General features: G+C 64.6%; 8 protein-coding genes across 8 annotated transcripts; 5 read left to right on the top strand and 3 right to left on the bottom strand.

The window, feature by feature from the left end:
* Nucleotides 1-371: 371 nt before the first annotated feature.
* Nucleotides 372-1,169, top strand: MICPUN_82178 (predicted protein; the record flags this gene model as incomplete). Its single annotated transcript, XM_002502353.1, has 1 exon — nucleotides 372-1,169. The coding sequence occupies one exon, from the start codon at nucleotides 372-374 to the stop codon at nucleotides 1,167-1,169; it is 798 nt and encodes a 265-aa protein (XP_002502399.1).
* Nucleotides 1,170-1,250: 81 nt separating this feature from the next.
* MICPUN_50172 (hypothetical protein) lies at nucleotides 1,251-3,456 on the top strand. Its single transcript, XM_002502352.1, has one exon. It carries the CDS (start codon nucleotides 1,571-1,573, stop codon nucleotides 3,425-3,427), a length of 1,857 nt encoding a protein of 618 aa, XP_002502398.1. The 5' UTR covers nucleotides 1,251-1,570; the 3' UTR covers nucleotides 3,428-3,456.
* Nucleotides 3,457-3,523: 67 nt separating this feature from the next.
* MICPUN_100375 (calcium-dependent cytoplasmic cysteine proteinase, papain-like protein) lies at nucleotides 3,524-4,993 on the bottom strand (the record flags this gene model as incomplete). The annotated part of the gene is made up of 1 exon (XM_002501973.1): nucleotides 3,524-4,993. The coding sequence occupies one exon, from the start codon at nucleotides 4,991-4,993 to the stop codon at nucleotides 3,524-3,526; it is 1,470 nt and encodes a 489-aa protein (XP_002502019.1).
* Nucleotides 4,994-6,638: 1,645 nt separating this feature from the next.
* On the top strand, nucleotides 6,639-7,112 carry MICPUN_97341 (predicted protein; the record flags this gene model as incomplete). Its single annotated transcript, XM_002502351.1, has 1 exon — nucleotides 6,639-7,112. A coding segment is annotated over one exon (474 nt), but the record flags the coding sequence as incomplete, so codon positions are not given.
* A 208-nt stretch (nucleotides 7,113-7,320) lies between these two features.
* On the top strand, nucleotides 7,321-8,136 carry MICPUN_108215 (predicted protein). The gene has a single exon (XM_002502350.1). The coding sequence runs from the start codon at nucleotides 7,349-7,351 to the stop codon at nucleotides 8,042-8,044; it is 696 nt and encodes a 231-aa protein (XP_002502396.1). The 5' UTR covers nucleotides 7,321-7,348; the 3' UTR covers nucleotides 8,045-8,136.
* Nucleotides 8,137-8,229: 93 nt separating this feature from the next.
* MICPUN_75576 (major facilitator superfamily) lies at nucleotides 8,230-9,510 on the top strand (the record flags this gene model as incomplete). The annotated part of the gene is made up of 1 exon (XM_002502349.1): nucleotides 8,230-9,510. A coding segment is annotated over one exon (1,281 nt), but the record flags the coding sequence as incomplete, so codon positions are not given.
* Nucleotides 9,511-9,931: 421 nt separating this feature from the next.
* On the bottom strand, nucleotides 9,932-11,886 carry MICPUN_66924 (predicted protein; the record flags this gene model as incomplete). The annotated part of the gene is made up of 3 exons (XM_002501972.1): nucleotides 9,932-10,308; nucleotides 10,798-11,483; nucleotides 11,546-11,886. Coding segments are annotated over 3 exons (1,404 nt in total), but the record flags the coding sequence as incomplete, so codon positions are not given.
* A 624-nt stretch (nucleotides 11,887-12,510) lies between these two features.
* MICPUN_58356 (predicted protein) lies at nucleotides 12,511-13,731 on the bottom strand (the record flags this gene model as incomplete). Its single annotated transcript, XM_002501971.1, has 1 exon — nucleotides 12,511-13,731. One exon carries the CDS (start codon nucleotides 13,729-13,731, stop codon nucleotides 12,511-12,513), a length of 1,221 nt encoding a protein of 406 aa, XP_002502017.1.
* Between the last annotated feature and the right edge of the window lie 132 nt (nucleotides 13,732-13,863).

Genomic DNA, 13,863 nt, shown 5'->3' with positions numbered 1-13,863 from the left:
AGGCGGCGGCGCTGATTCAGATGCAAGCGTCGCAGGCGGCGCAGGCGGCGGCGCTGGGGCTCGGCACGACCGGAATGATGGGCATGCCGGGGTCCAGCCACGGGATGCCCGCGATGCCGGGAACCAGCCACGGCGTGCCCGGCATGCCCGGCGTGCCCGGCATGCCCACGACGATGACGATGCCGGGGATGCCGTCGACGATGACCCCCCGCGCCAACGCCGCGCCGACGCAGCGCGAGCCCGACACGGGCACAGCTGTGCCCGGCCCGCAGCTCGTCTTTGCCGTCGGCGGGTTGCAACGCGCCAGCTCGCCGCTTCGATCCGCGGAGGTGTACGAGGTCGAGTCCGGCGGATGGCGCCTTTTACCCGAGATGCGAACGGAGCGCGGGTACCTCGCCGTGGCGCACGCGGGTAGGTCGTCGGGCGCCGGCCTGTTGGCGCTCGGGGGCAGCGACGGGAAAGGCGCGCTCGCGTCGTGCGAGGCTTTCGACTACCGAGCCGGCGAGTGGCGCGAGATCGCGTCGATGTCGCGGCCGAGGATCTGGCTCGGCGCGGCGACCGTGGGTGACCACGTGTTCGCCGCGGGAGGGTACGACGGGCAGGAGTACCTCGACCTCGTGGAGGTGTACCGACCGGGTCCGCCGGAGGCTAAGCCCGGGAGCGTCTCCGCGTTAGGTCGGTGGGAGCGGTGCAGGTCGCTATCGTCCGGGAGGAGCACCCTCGGTCTGGTCGGTTGCCTCGGGACGCTCTACGCCGTCGGAGGGTTCACCGCGCCGCACTACCTCAGCACGTGCGAGGCGTACGATCCAAACGCGGATCAGTGGTGGGGGGTGGCGCCGCTGGGTGCACCGCGCAGGGACCTGGGCTTGGCGGCGATTGAGCACCGGCACATGCTCGTCGCGGCGGGCGGGTACGACGGGCGCAAGTACCTCGGCGCGGTGGAGGCGATGGACCCGCGGATAAACCGGTGGCGGCCGCTGGCCAATCTGCGCAAGCCGCGGCAGTTGCTGGCGATGTGCGCCAAGGGTGACCAGGTGTGGGCGATGGGCGGGTTCGACGGGAAGGAGGGCGTGCGGACTGTCGAGGTTTACGACGCGAGGGCGGATAAGTGGACGGACGCGGCGCCGATGTCGACGCCCAGGCTGGGTCTCGGCGCGTGCTGCGCGTGACGGAATACTGGTACACATAGAAGTGGTAGCGCTCTGTGTAACGTGCGACGACCTGGTTTCGCTCCATGATGCCGATCCCTTCACTCAGAGACTGTGCGCGGCGAGCGCGTGTGTTGAAAACGGGGTGCAGTGCTCGAAAATAAGCGATCATCCTGTCCAGAAAATCGCCGGTCCGTCCAATGTCAACATCCTCTCGGCGCGCGAAAGCCGTTGGTCAGACCCGGGCGCCCTAGCCACCCCGCGCGCGTATCCGCGTGTTAGTTCGGTCGTTGTGACTATCACTGACCGTCAAGTGGCATCCCCGCGCCATCCGGTGCCAGTCCCACTCTGCGATATCCTGCAATCGCGTGAGTGTGTCTGAAACTCGGCAGCAAGCGTGTGTCGTGTTCGCGCCTTGGTTTATGTCGACAACTATGGCGTTAGCTGCGCTGCTCCCTGTGACGTCCAAGGAGGGTTCAACACGGGCCACGAAGACGGCAATACTCACGAAGATCCGCGCAGTTGCTGATTCGCTTCCGGATGGGTCACGCATTTACCTCGGCATCGACGACGACGATACTGTGCTGCTGCCGATCGATCAGGAAGAGTTGGAGCAGGCCACGCACCCCCACGGCGTGACGCGGCGAATATTCGCATCGACAAATCCGTCCAACATAATCGGGATCGTGAACGAGCTGTGCATGCTGGCCTTCGCTGATGGCATGGACTTTTTCGTGCTTCTCGGGGACGACGTGTCGCTGCAGCTTGGATGGTTCGACACCGTTTCGCAAAACTTCAAAGAAATTGAGAGGAGCACAGGGCAACCTGGATTTGGGTGCGTGGCGCTAGACGACGTCTCTTTCCCGGGCTTTCCGACGTTCCCAATCGTAGGTCGGTCACACGTGGAGATATTTGGCGGATGGGCGCCCAGTGCGTTCATAAACCAAGGCGCGGACCCGTGGATCTTCGAGGTGTACAGAAGGTTCAACTCGGCGCGTTTCTGCGACGCGCGCGTGCGCAACGGTATCGGCGGAGACGAGCTTAACGAATCGAGGTATGTGAAGCATACGATACAGTGGAAGGATGACATCCTGACCAATGCCGTGGCATCCGTAAGAACCGCGAAGCCTTTCTTGAAGGAGACAGTCACGCTCGATGTACTCGTACCTTCTTTCCGCGCTGATTTGGACATTCTGCAGCGCATTTGCGAGCTTGACGTACCTAGTGGGTGCTCCACGCAGGTGGTGATTATCATTGATGATCCTGCCAGGATTGACGCGAGACGGCTTCTGGAGGAGAAGTATGGACACCGTGTGCGCGTGCGTGTGAACGACGGCAACTTGGGCGCTTCAGCGTCGCGCAACCGCGCTCTAGATGAGTCCGCCGCCGAGTGGGTGCTGTTCTTAGACGATGACGTGCACCCAGACAATTTGATATTGCATACATACGTCGACGCCATCAGGGCTCAGGGTGACTACGTGTCCGGGTTCATCGGGCCTACACAGATGCCACCACCGGCGAATGTCTATTGCGCTGGGATCGAACTGGTTTGGTTGCTGTACTTTTGGAGCAAGCACGTTCGCTCAAGAAAGAATGATGAAGTTCCATGGGGGGTAACGGCGCAGCTGTGCACCAAGCGAATTGAAGTCCGTTTTGACTTGCGTTTTCCAAAGACCGGAGGCGGAGAAGATATAGATTACTGCCTTCGAGTGAAACGGGTCACGAAAAAGCCGCTCCTTGGGATAGAAAGCAAATGCGTGCACCCTTGGTGGGATAGAGGATACCCCCGGAACAATCGATTTTATGGATGGGCAGAGGGCGACTCAATGCTGATTCCCATGTACCCTGAGCACGCCTATCTTAGCTTCCCGAATGCGATCGAGTCCATGGCAATCACCTGTCTAGCGTCCGCGGCGTGGATGTGTGGCAATTCGACGGCGTGCACCGAGACGCCGGTTAGGTGCGCGGTGATCTGCTTTGGTATCCTCCTGTGCGACGCAGTTTTTGACGTCTTCAACATTTTCTTCGAAGACAACGTCTCACACTTCCGCGGCACCCGCCGTTTGCTCGCTGGGATTATAGGTTCCGTGTGGTACAAAAACCTGGGCGTGGAACTCGGTCACTTTTACGCACCGATTCGCCGTTTTCAGTTCCAGGTGCTCCATCGCTTCGACTGGTGGTGCGGCAAGGATAAAAGCAAAGTTGACGAGACACGATTGCGGGAGCTGATGCGCTTCGTTGCCTTCGCCGGCTTGGCTTTGCTTGTGGCGATTAGTTAGTGAGACTATGTAGCTGCCTGTCATCTATCATTACAGCGTCACCTCGCGTCTGCCGTGGTCCGCCCCGGTTCCCTTCAAGGACCACACAGGGTTTCGTCACACGGTGGTGCAGCACCCCGCCGCCTTCTCAGTCTCCGCCTTGGTCACGTTTCCGCAGTATATGGTCCGGGCTCCCATGCAGCAGCACCAGAAGCCGATGCACCCGCCCACGCACCCGATCGTGGGCCCGCAGATCGCGGAGTCCTCGACGACGTCCAGCCGCAGGTCCTCGACGGTGGTCCTATCGCAGACCTGCACCTCCCTGAAGAAATCCTGGAAGTCGTCGAAGCTCATCCAGAACGCGCCGTCGCTGCTGTCGTCGACGTACCCAACCTCCTTGGCGATCTCCGGGTTCTCTGTCCACTCCTTGGACCCGTCGGACCACTTCCCTTTCCACTCGTACGATCCCCAGGGGTTGCGGAGCTTGACGAGCCGGACGCCGCCCATGCCGAGGCTGGTGCCCGCCCTCCTCACCTCGAGGACCGAGTACGCGTGGCTAGGGACGAGCCCCCAGCGGTCCGCGCGGTCTTCGCACGCCGCCTGCAGCTCTGGGTCGGACTTGGCGTAGTTGTACATGAACGCGGCGGTCATGACGCTGTGCTTGTGGTTGTACTGGAGCATGATTCGGAAGAAACGGTCGTCCTTGATCTCCTCGTCGGAGCGCTCGAAGGAGACCCAGTCGCGCTCCTCGAACATGAACTTCGGATCGTGGCGGACCCAGTGGTGTTTCCAGTACCCGTCGTCCTTCTTCGTCTCGGGCACGGACCGGAACGAGAAGCAGTTGTCGCCGGTGATCTGGAACAGCGCGCCGATCTCTTGGCCGCCGCTGAGCTTCGCGTAGCTGCCGTAGAATTTGGCAAACGCCTTTTCCAGGAGCATGGCCCACAGCTCCTCGCCGTTGGGCTTGACGAAGATGGGGTCCTTGGTGCCCTTCTTGACCGGGATGTAGTCGTCGATGACGATGATCACCCACTGGCGCTTCAGGCCGTCGTACAGGCGCACGCGGTACTTGCCGCGGGAGCTGTACTCCCTGTTGAGGAAGCACTTGCGGATCGCGACCGGATGCTCGGCGAGGGTGGCGAGCGCGGCGAGGAGCCAACAGTCCCCGAGGTGGCCCTGGCGCAGGTCCGCGGGCTCAATCTTGCCCGCGAACAGCTTGGGGTTCTTCCCGGGCTCCAATCCCTTACATATTTCCCTGGCGCGGACCCACTCGACGTCCCTGTACTTCACCGGGTCGCCCAGCGCGGCGTCGCCGACGAACTCGGTGTCCTTGAATCGCCAACAACCGAACAAGACGCAGAGGCAGCAGAGGCCTTTCTCGCCCACCGTCGCCAGGCGATTGAGGTAGATGCCGACGCACGGGATGAAATAGATGTTAACGGACTGCCAGAGCAGCACGACGGGGAAAAACACGCAACCCCACGCGCCGCGGCCCTTCATGCACCCGGTGGTGGAGCACGGATCGACGTACTCCTTATCGGCCGAGTCAGCCTGGATTTTGGTGGCGTACCTAGAGTCCGATCCCATGGCGCGCGCGGGAAGTGGAACGGCGTGGGGTGGTTAGGCGATGAATCAATCGGATTCGGGGTCGGCTCGGATGTCGAGACGCACGCGGCGAGTCTCCGCGAGTGGCGGGCGCGAGTGACGGGCGGGGGACGTCCCGGTGCTTGGAATTCAACTCGCTCTCTCGTCGGTGGCGCGGTATCTGGTTTCTGATATCGAGCGAGTGTTCACAAGCTCTCAAACACGCGAAAGCCTCCAGGTAGACCCGGGTCGCGCCACCCCGCGCGCGTATCCGCGTGCTGTCTCGGTCCTCACAACCGTTTCTGAGCATCACGTGACGTCCCCGGGTCCGCCGGTGCCAGTCCCGCTCGCCGAACCCCGGCGGTAGGGCGCGCGTGTCTGAAATCCCGACAAATTTGGGTCCCGCCAGGCACGCGGGCGCATCGTCGGGATGGCCGATGTCTTATACCCCATCGCCGCCATCCTCGGCGTCATCAAGGACTGTTCTGATGCGAAGAAACGCGTGAAGCAGAATAAGAGGAAATCGGCGCTTCTGGTGGACAGCCTCGAGGCCATCGAGCCCATCTTGCTCACGATCGACAAGCAAGAGTTGGCGGGCACCATGGCCCATCGCGAGACGCTCGAGAAGCTCAAGAAGGTGGTCGAGGACGCGCACGCGCTGCTGCAGAAGCAGTTCACGAGGAGCGGGTATCTCACAAAGATGATGTCGAGCTCCTCCGTGGCTGACCAGTTCGCGGAGATTGACGCACGGCTGGCAAATCAGATGAGAGCGATGACCCTCTCGGTGGGTGTGCTGAATTCGCAGAACTCTGGTGGCGTTCCGGCGCCTGCACCTGCGCCAGCACCTGCGCCGAAGCCAGAGCCGAAGCCGAAGCCAACGCCTGCACCGGCGCTGACACCAGCTCCAGCGCCGAATCCACAGCCTGTGGACAACGACGACGTCGAAGTTCTCCGCTCGTGGCGTGAACTGGAGCCTGGGTTGCAACGCAAGTGGCGTGGTGAGGATCCCGAGAAATGGGACGTCGTGACGTTCACGTGCGATAGGGTGAGCAATTTGTACCTCACCTACAATCAGCTGACGAGCGTGCCGGCGGAGATCGGGCAGCTCACGTCGCTGAAGATGTTGTACCTCATGAACAATCAGCTGACGAGCCTGCCGGCGGAGATCGGGCAGCTCACGTCGCTGAGGGTGTTGGCCCTCTGGGACAATAAGCTGACGAGCGTGCCGGAGGAGATCGGGCAGCTCACGTCGCTGGAGGAGTTGCTCCTCAGCGTCAATCAGCTGAAGAGCTTGCCGGCGGAGATTGGGCAGCTCACCTCGCTGAGGAATTTGTACCTCAACCGCAATCAGCTGACGAGCGTGCCCGCGGAGATCGGGCAGCTCACGTCGCTGGAGAAGTTGCGCCTCGATGGCAATCAGCTGACGAGCCTACCGGCGGAGATCTGGCAGCTCACGTCGCTGAGGGAGTTGAACCTCGAGGGCAACCAGCTGACCAGCGTGCCGGCGGAGATTGGACAGCTCACGTCGCTGGTGAGGTTGGACCTCAGCTACAATCAGCTGACAAACGTGCCTGCTGCCATAAGTGACCTGCAAGCCAACGGATGTGACGTGTATATGGCTAGCAACGACGTCCAAGTGCCCCTCAGTGACCCCCGCGCGCTCGGGCGCCTCGCGGAGGAGCTCAAGGTGTGGCGCAAGGACCCCCTCCACGGCTTCGTCGCCAGGCCCGAGACCGTGGACGGCGCGGTGAACCTCCTGCGGTGGGAGTGCTCGATTCCAGGAAAAAAAGACACGCTCTGGTTCAGCGGTCACTACCCGCTCACCATGGAGTTCAGCGAGGACTACCCGTTCAAGCCGCCCAAGTGCAAGTTCCCCCAGGGGTTCTTCCACCCCAGCGGTGTATACCCCTCGGGCACCGTCTGCCTCAGCATCCTGCACGAGGACGAGGGATGGAGGCCGTCGATCACGGTGAAGCAGATCCTGCTGGGCATCCAGGACATGCTAGACTCCCCAAACCCTGCCTCGCCCTCGCAGAGCGAGGCGTACTTGCTCTTCAAGAACAACAGGGCTGACTACGACAAGAAGGTGAAGGAGCAGGCGACCAGGTATCCGGCCCTCTGAGCGGGTCCATCACGTCGCGGGGGGGAGTGTTCATAGCCTACTGACGACGACTAATGTAGCGACTGCATCATTATCAGCTGCAGCCTAAGGGGAGGTCGCGGAGGCTATGGGTGTGTGTGCGATGGGTGGTTTGATGTAAAAATAGCACGTCGTCTCAAAATATCAGATAGTTGAAAGAGCTGCTGCCCTTCTCCCACTTCCTCGCGCACACCGCCCCCCAGGGGTTGTCGTGAAGGATGCTGTCGTCGCCCACCGTGACGAACACGCACGTCGTCACACCGGCAACCGCGAGGATCCACCGCGCGTCCCGGCCCGTCCGAGTTTACCCCTCCCCGACGCGAAGGTCGACCGCATCCAAAACTCGTCGTCATCCGGTTCGATCCCGTTCGCCCACCACGGTCCTCGCCCAAGCCGCCGCCGCGGAGCCCGACCCGAACCCTCCGCCGTGGTCCTCCCTCTCCGTCCCGGTGTACAGCCTCGCGACGGTCCCGGACGCCGGCCCGACGAAGGGCGACAGCGCCGACCGGCCGAGCATGAACATCACCACCTACTGCACGCCGGTGACGATCAAGCCGACGCGCAGGCTCGCGGTGGCGCTCTACACGCACACCGCGACCGCTCGGAACATGCTGGCGACGGGCAGAGGGGTGCTGCAGGGGCTGAGGAGCCATCACGCGGAACTGGTGCCGCTGCTGGGGAAGAGCAGCGCGCACGACGTGGACAAGCTGGAGGCGCTCAGGGAGACGCACGGGCTGAACATCGTGGAGCGATGGGGGGTGCCCACCATCGAGGATGCCAAGTCCGCGGTGCTGCTCGAGATCGTGAGCCTGGAGACGGCTGGGGACCATCACCTGGCGCTGTGCGAGGTTGTGGACTGGGAGAACATCGAGGGGGAAGGGGAGCCGCTGTACACCGGGGATCTGCCCAAGTAGACCGCTGCATAGCCGCGTAGCCAGTAGCACGCCTCGTCATCGAGTCATGTCAACTTTGGGGCGAGTTTTTTGAACAGGCCGCGGGGTAACCGAGATTTCGCCATATGAGAGCGCACCGCGGCAGGAGGCTGACGGTCGTGGATCGAGGGTTCAGGCTTCGACTTCCCGGGGGCGTCATGGAGTGCCACGACTGGCGCGCGTTCGCCATGCTCTGCGCCGGGGTGTTCGTCATCATGATGGACCAGAACCTCATGGCGCCCAACCTCTCGGCAATCGCCCACGATTTTGGATTCGATGACACGGAGAGGGACGTGCGCCTCGGCGGGCACATTTCCGTGGCGTTCTTCCTCCTCGGGTTACCCGCGGCGCTCGTCATCGGCGTACTCACCGACGTCATCCAGCGCAAGCGCATCCTGGTGTGGACCATGATCTTAGGGCAAGGGCCCTGCGTCCTCGCGCTGTTCGTGTCGAGCTACTGGGAGCTCTTCGCCATCCGCACCCTCACCGGCGTCGCCGTGGGCGGGGCGCTGCCCATCGTGTACAGCATGGTCGGCGACCTGTTCCCCGCGAACTCGCGGTCGTACGCGTCCATGATCGTCGGCATGGCGATGAACTTCGGCGGGATGTTCGGGCAGGGCGTCGCGGGGTACCTGGGGCCGAGCTTCGGGTGGCGCGTCCCATTCGCGGTGGTTGGGACGTTCGGCCTGATCGTCGCCGCCGTCGTCCAAAACTTCGCGGTCGAGCCGCGCAGGGGCGTCGCGGACGGCGGCGACGGCGGGCTCGGCGCGTCCGCGGCGGCCGCCGCCGCGGCGGCGTCGGCGAAGACCGCGTCGCTGGCCTCGCACCGATGGGCGCCGCTGCTCCGCGAGTGGCTGAAAAAATCAGCCGCCGTGTTTCGCCGACCGACCAACGTCCTCGGCTTTCTGCAGGGCATACCCGGGTGCGTGCCGTGGAGCATCATCGGCGTGTTCATGAACGATTACCTCGCCGTGGACAAGGGCCTCGGCGTGGAGCACGCGACGACGATAATGATGTTCTTCGGATTTGGCGGCATGTTCGGCACGATCACCGGAGGCGTCTTGGGCCAGAAGCTCTACAACGCGAAGCCGTGGTACATGACGGCGTACATGGGAGCCGCCGCGATCGCCGGGATATTCCCGTGGCTCTACATTGTCGAGGCGGACGACTACGGCACCTCCGCGGAGGCTATGGGTGAGAAGATCGCCGTCATGTTCTTCGCCGGTTGGCTCGCGACGATGACCGGGGTCAACGTTCGGACCGTCATCGTCAACGTCAACGCGCCTTACGAACGAGGCACGGCGTTCGCGTGGTTCAACCTGACGGACGACCTAGGGAAAGGGTTCGGGCCCGTCATGTCGTCGGCGCTCGTGGCGCACGTGGGGCGGACGTTGGCGTTTAAGCTCGGGTTTGGGTTTTGGGCTCCGTGCGGGGCGCTGTGTCTGCTGTGCGGGTTGACGATGCCGCGGGACGTCGAAGCGGTGAGGCGGGAGATGCAGGAGCTGGCGGACGGGAGGAGCCCGAGGAGGGACGAGGTAGGGGCGGGCGGGGGAGACGCGGAGCGGACGTCGCTGCTGGGAAGGGGGGTTTCGTCGGATAAGCTCGTCTGACGACGATACCCGGATAAGATTAGTCTGAAGCAGTCGTGTTGTTTTCGTGCGTACGTTTGTATCACCGGTTGTATCAAACGCGGCGTCGTTTCCGTCGTATCGACGCCGCGAATCACGCCGCCCACACCCCGCGTCCACCGCCGTCCTCCCCCGCGTCCCCACCCGAACGTAACCCGCCGAACGCGTCGAGTCGCAGGGAGACGGGCAACCTCTCGACCCACGCGGCGCCCTCTCGCGGCGACCCTTCGAACGCGTCTCTCGAGAACTGGACCGGCCCGGGGCACGCGTACCTGTCCACCATCCTCCACCCGTCCCTGCGCGACACGAACGCGGCGAACGCGCCGCCGTTGAGGTCCACCGGCGTCTTCTTAATCACCAGACGCTCGCGACCCTCCCGCGATTCTCTTCGCATGAGCCGGCACATCGGGACGCCCGCCACGCGCCAGTCTCGCGGACTGGACGCTTCCGGGTTGGTCACTGTGGCGATGACGCCGTTCGCGCCCCCCGCCGCGAGCGTCGCGGCGGCGTACCCGAGCGCGTACGCGTACGTGGCGTCGAAGTCGGTCGGAAGCCCGCTCCTGCCCTCGTATCCGCAAAAATGGTACACGGGTGAGAATTTGGCATCCACCGCCGTCTCTCGCTCGTCTCGGTTGTAAGCGTCGGGGAGCACCCCCGACGCTTTCATCGTCGACACGACGTCCGCGGCGATCTCCTCGATCGCCCTGTGCGTCACGTCGATGACGGTCCACCCCGGGTGTTTCGCGTACAGCGCCTTGGCCATCGAAAGCTCGCGCCGCACCGCTCGCAACGACGAGTACTCCTCGTCGCCCCCGTACGCGCCGATGGACCTCAGCCTGTTTGCCCGCACGGAGCTGAGCTCCTCGGGCGCGACGGTCAACGCGAACACCCGCCGCGGGTCCACGTCGTGAACCCGCGACGGGCACACGAGCTCGCCGTCCCTCGGAACGAGCGGGAGGTTAGCAACCTTCATCCCGCGAGCGGCGAGGTACGAAGACAACGGCGTCTTGCCCGACCTCGACACGCCGACGATGAGCGCGTCGGCGTCTTTCCACCGCTCGGGTCTCGCGCCGTCGTCGACGTCCCTGGAAAACTCCGCCGCGACACGCGCCTCCTCGCGGCGCGTCGCCCCCGCGGCGTCGATCCTGGATTTGACCATTCGGCCCAGGAGTTTCTCGGTGTCGACGGCGCTGAGTCGCGGGTTCCCGTGGGGATCGCGGGTCCGAGTCAGCTCGGCGAATATGTCGTTCGGGAGCGACGCCGCCGTCTTCGCGGCGTCCATCGACAGCGACGCCATCGTGTTCGACGTGTCCGACGCGCCGCCCGGGTGAACCCGAGCGAGCTCGTCCATGAGCTTGGCGACGTCGGGGACGAAGGCGAGGAGCCCCTCGGGGACGAGGACGACTCCGTGTGTCAAACCTTCCCGAGCTCGAGCCTCCACGAGGGTCGCGATGTCGTCCACGACCGCCTCCAGCGTGACCCCGTTCGCCGCCACCTCCTCGCCGATCAGCGCGACGTTTGGCGCGCACCGAAGCGCGCACTCGAGCGTCAGGTGCGACGCGTTTCTGCCCATCACCCTGACGAAGTGCCAGTACTTTCCCGCCGATCGGGCGTCCGAGCACAGGTTACCGATCGTCTCCGCGTACACCCCGCTCGCGCTGTCGAATCCGAAGGACACGCCGATGCCGCCACCCTTGAGGTCGTCGTCGATCGTCTTGGGGACGCCCACGACGGCGGTGCGGCAGTTCGGGTCCGCCGCGAGGTGCTCGGCGAGGAACGCGGCGTTTGTGTTGCTGTCAACAAAACACGACGTCATTCTAATTGCCCATACGAAAACAAAAAATAAACGCATCACCTGTCGTCGCCGCCGCAGACGACGAGTCCGTCGAGATCAGCCTCCACGCACGCGTCTCGCACGGCTTCGAAGTGAGCCGTCGTGTTCAGGCGGGTACGTCCGCTGCCGAGGAGGTCGAATCCGCCCTGGTTCTTGCGTCGTTTCATCTCCCCCGCGTCCACGCGTTTCCATCGTCGTCTGAGGAGCCCGTCGGGTCCTCCGAGGAAACCGACAAAGTTCGCGGGCTCCGCGTCGTCGCCGCGGCCACTCTCCGCGGCCCATCGCTCGAGGCAGTCGAGCATCCCCCACGCGACGTTGTTCCCGCCCGGCGCGGGCCCGCCGGAGAAGACGAGGCCGAGCCGCGCGGCGCTTCGACACCTCGCGCGCTCCCTCCGCGACGTCGCGGCGAGGTCGGAGCCCGGCGGGGAAGTTCCACCGCCGACGGCGACGAGCCGGCACACGGGGGCGCGCGACGTGAGCGGGAACCGTCGCTCGATGTCGGCGGCGTGCGAGCGCGACGCGAGGTCGTCGTCGGCGGCATCGGCGTCGACGGCGCCGCCGCACGCGCGATACGACCCACGCGCGACGCGGTCGTCCTGTCCGAGGACGGGCCCGGGGAGCAGTTCGTGCGGCGCGCGCTCGCCCTTGACCCTGTAGTCGCACGCGAAGTGAAACAGGCGCGTCTCCTTGGCGAGGCAGTCGGGGAGGATCGGGCGGTAGCAGAGGCGGTCGCGCTGCAGCGGGGAGAGGTCGTCCATGGCGGCGCGCGCGTGTGAGAGGTGGGCGTTCGTCGTGGCGAATCGTAAGCACAAACGTCGTCGGCGGCTTCGAGGAAAGCCAAACTGTAGCTGTGTGTAGAAAGCCAGATTCCCACCGGAGAGGTCCCGGAGAGGTCTGGGAAAAATGAGGCGCCTGCGGAAGAAGCCGTCGCCGTCGCCGTCGCCGTCGCCGCGGGTCCACGACCGCGACGAACCCGAGCCACGCGCTCAAGCGGCGAGCGCGAGCGCCGCCTTCCTGTCCGCCGCGGCGCTGTCCTCGTTGAACGCCACGCTCATGCGCATCGACTCCATATCTTTGTCCGACAAGTCGCCCCGCCAAAACCCGCGCCGAGCGCACCCGTTGGATTCCACCGCGTGCAACACGTCGCCGCGGAACACGATCAAGTCCCCGACGCGAGGCTGGAAACGGAGGTACGGCACGGACGCGTCCGACGTGTCACCACCATCATCGTCGGACACACTGCCGGACACGTTATCGGACACGTGGCGGGACACGTGGCATCGCAACCCCAACGCCCCGGCGCCGTACGCCCCCTCGTCCTCCGCCTCGTCCCACTCCGAGTCGCCGTCCGAGTCCGAGCCCACACCTCTCACCGGCGCCGGGCACTGGAGGTAGTACACCCCGGACCACGACTCGGCGCCGCCGTGGTCGTGGAGCTTGTTGAAGTCGCCCGGAGCGTTGCAGTTGAGCCATCCGTACAGGTCGTCGCGCGTCACCGCGCGCTCGCCCATCGCGCGATCGCGAACTCGGTCGTGCGCGGCGCATGCCACCTCGCTCAGCATGCCCCATCCCTTGATGGTCGCCCGCGAAGCCGCGGGCTCGACGTCGTCGACGGCGGCGTCCCGGGGAAGCCTCTCGTCGCCATCTTGTTCTTCGCCATCTTGTTCTTCGCCATCTTGTTCTTCGCCATCTTGCTCTTCGCCATCTTGCTCTTCGCCATCTTGCTCTTCGCCGTCTTCCTCGTCGCTGTCGGACCAAGTGTCCGGCTCGAGCACGTCGTGCGCGCTCTGGTACCCGCCCACGTTGCTCACCGTGACGCCCGCGTCGGGTCCCAACACGAGCCGCTCCATCGCGTCGAAGCCGCGCCTTGCGTTTGCGTGCGCCCTGGGCAGGAGCTCCGCGCGAAGATTAGCCTCGATCGCGGGGAGGAGCCTTAGGACGTGCAGCGAGCGCGGCGGGGCGCCGGCGGACGCGACGGGGAGGACGTACTCGACGTGGGATTCGAAGTATCGCGAGGGCGACGCGGCGGCGTCCCGCGCGTCGCCCCCGGCGCCCGAAGGTCCCGCCTCGAGGACAGCCTCCGATGACAGCCTGTCGACTCCCTCCAGATCCGCCACCGCCACGGGGACGAGGCGTCGCGCCGACACCTCGTGCACGCCCCCGCGGCCGGTCATCAGGTCCGCGAGCGTGGCGAACCGTCTCGACATGCCCTCGGCACCGCGGGAAGCGCGCGATGGGCTGAGACGCGTCGCGCCCCGACCCCGACCTAAAACGCGGCTGGTGACTATTCGAGGGAATCGAACAGACACGCTCTCGTTTGCACCTGGGGGCGAGTTCCG

This window comes from Micromonas commoda, chromosome 5 (assembly GCF_000090985.2).
Source record: "Micromonas commoda chromosome 5, complete sequence".
Taxonomy (NCBI): Eukaryota; Viridiplantae; Chlorophyta; class Mamiellophyceae; order Mamiellales; family Mamiellaceae; genus Micromonas; species Micromonas commoda.
Note: the sequence above shows the minus strand (reverse complement) of the source record. Positions and strands in the feature narration are given on the sequence as shown.

Excerpts from the sequence above, each read along its gene's own strand:
- MICPUN_50172 (XM_002502352.1), top strand. The coding sequence starts at position 1,571 with ATGTCGACAACTATGGCGTTAGCTGCGCTGCTCCCTGTGACGTCCAAG.
- MICPUN_108215 (XM_002502350.1), top strand. The coding sequence starts at position 7,349 with ATGCTGTCGTCGCCCACCGTGACGAACACGCACGTCGTCACACCGGCA.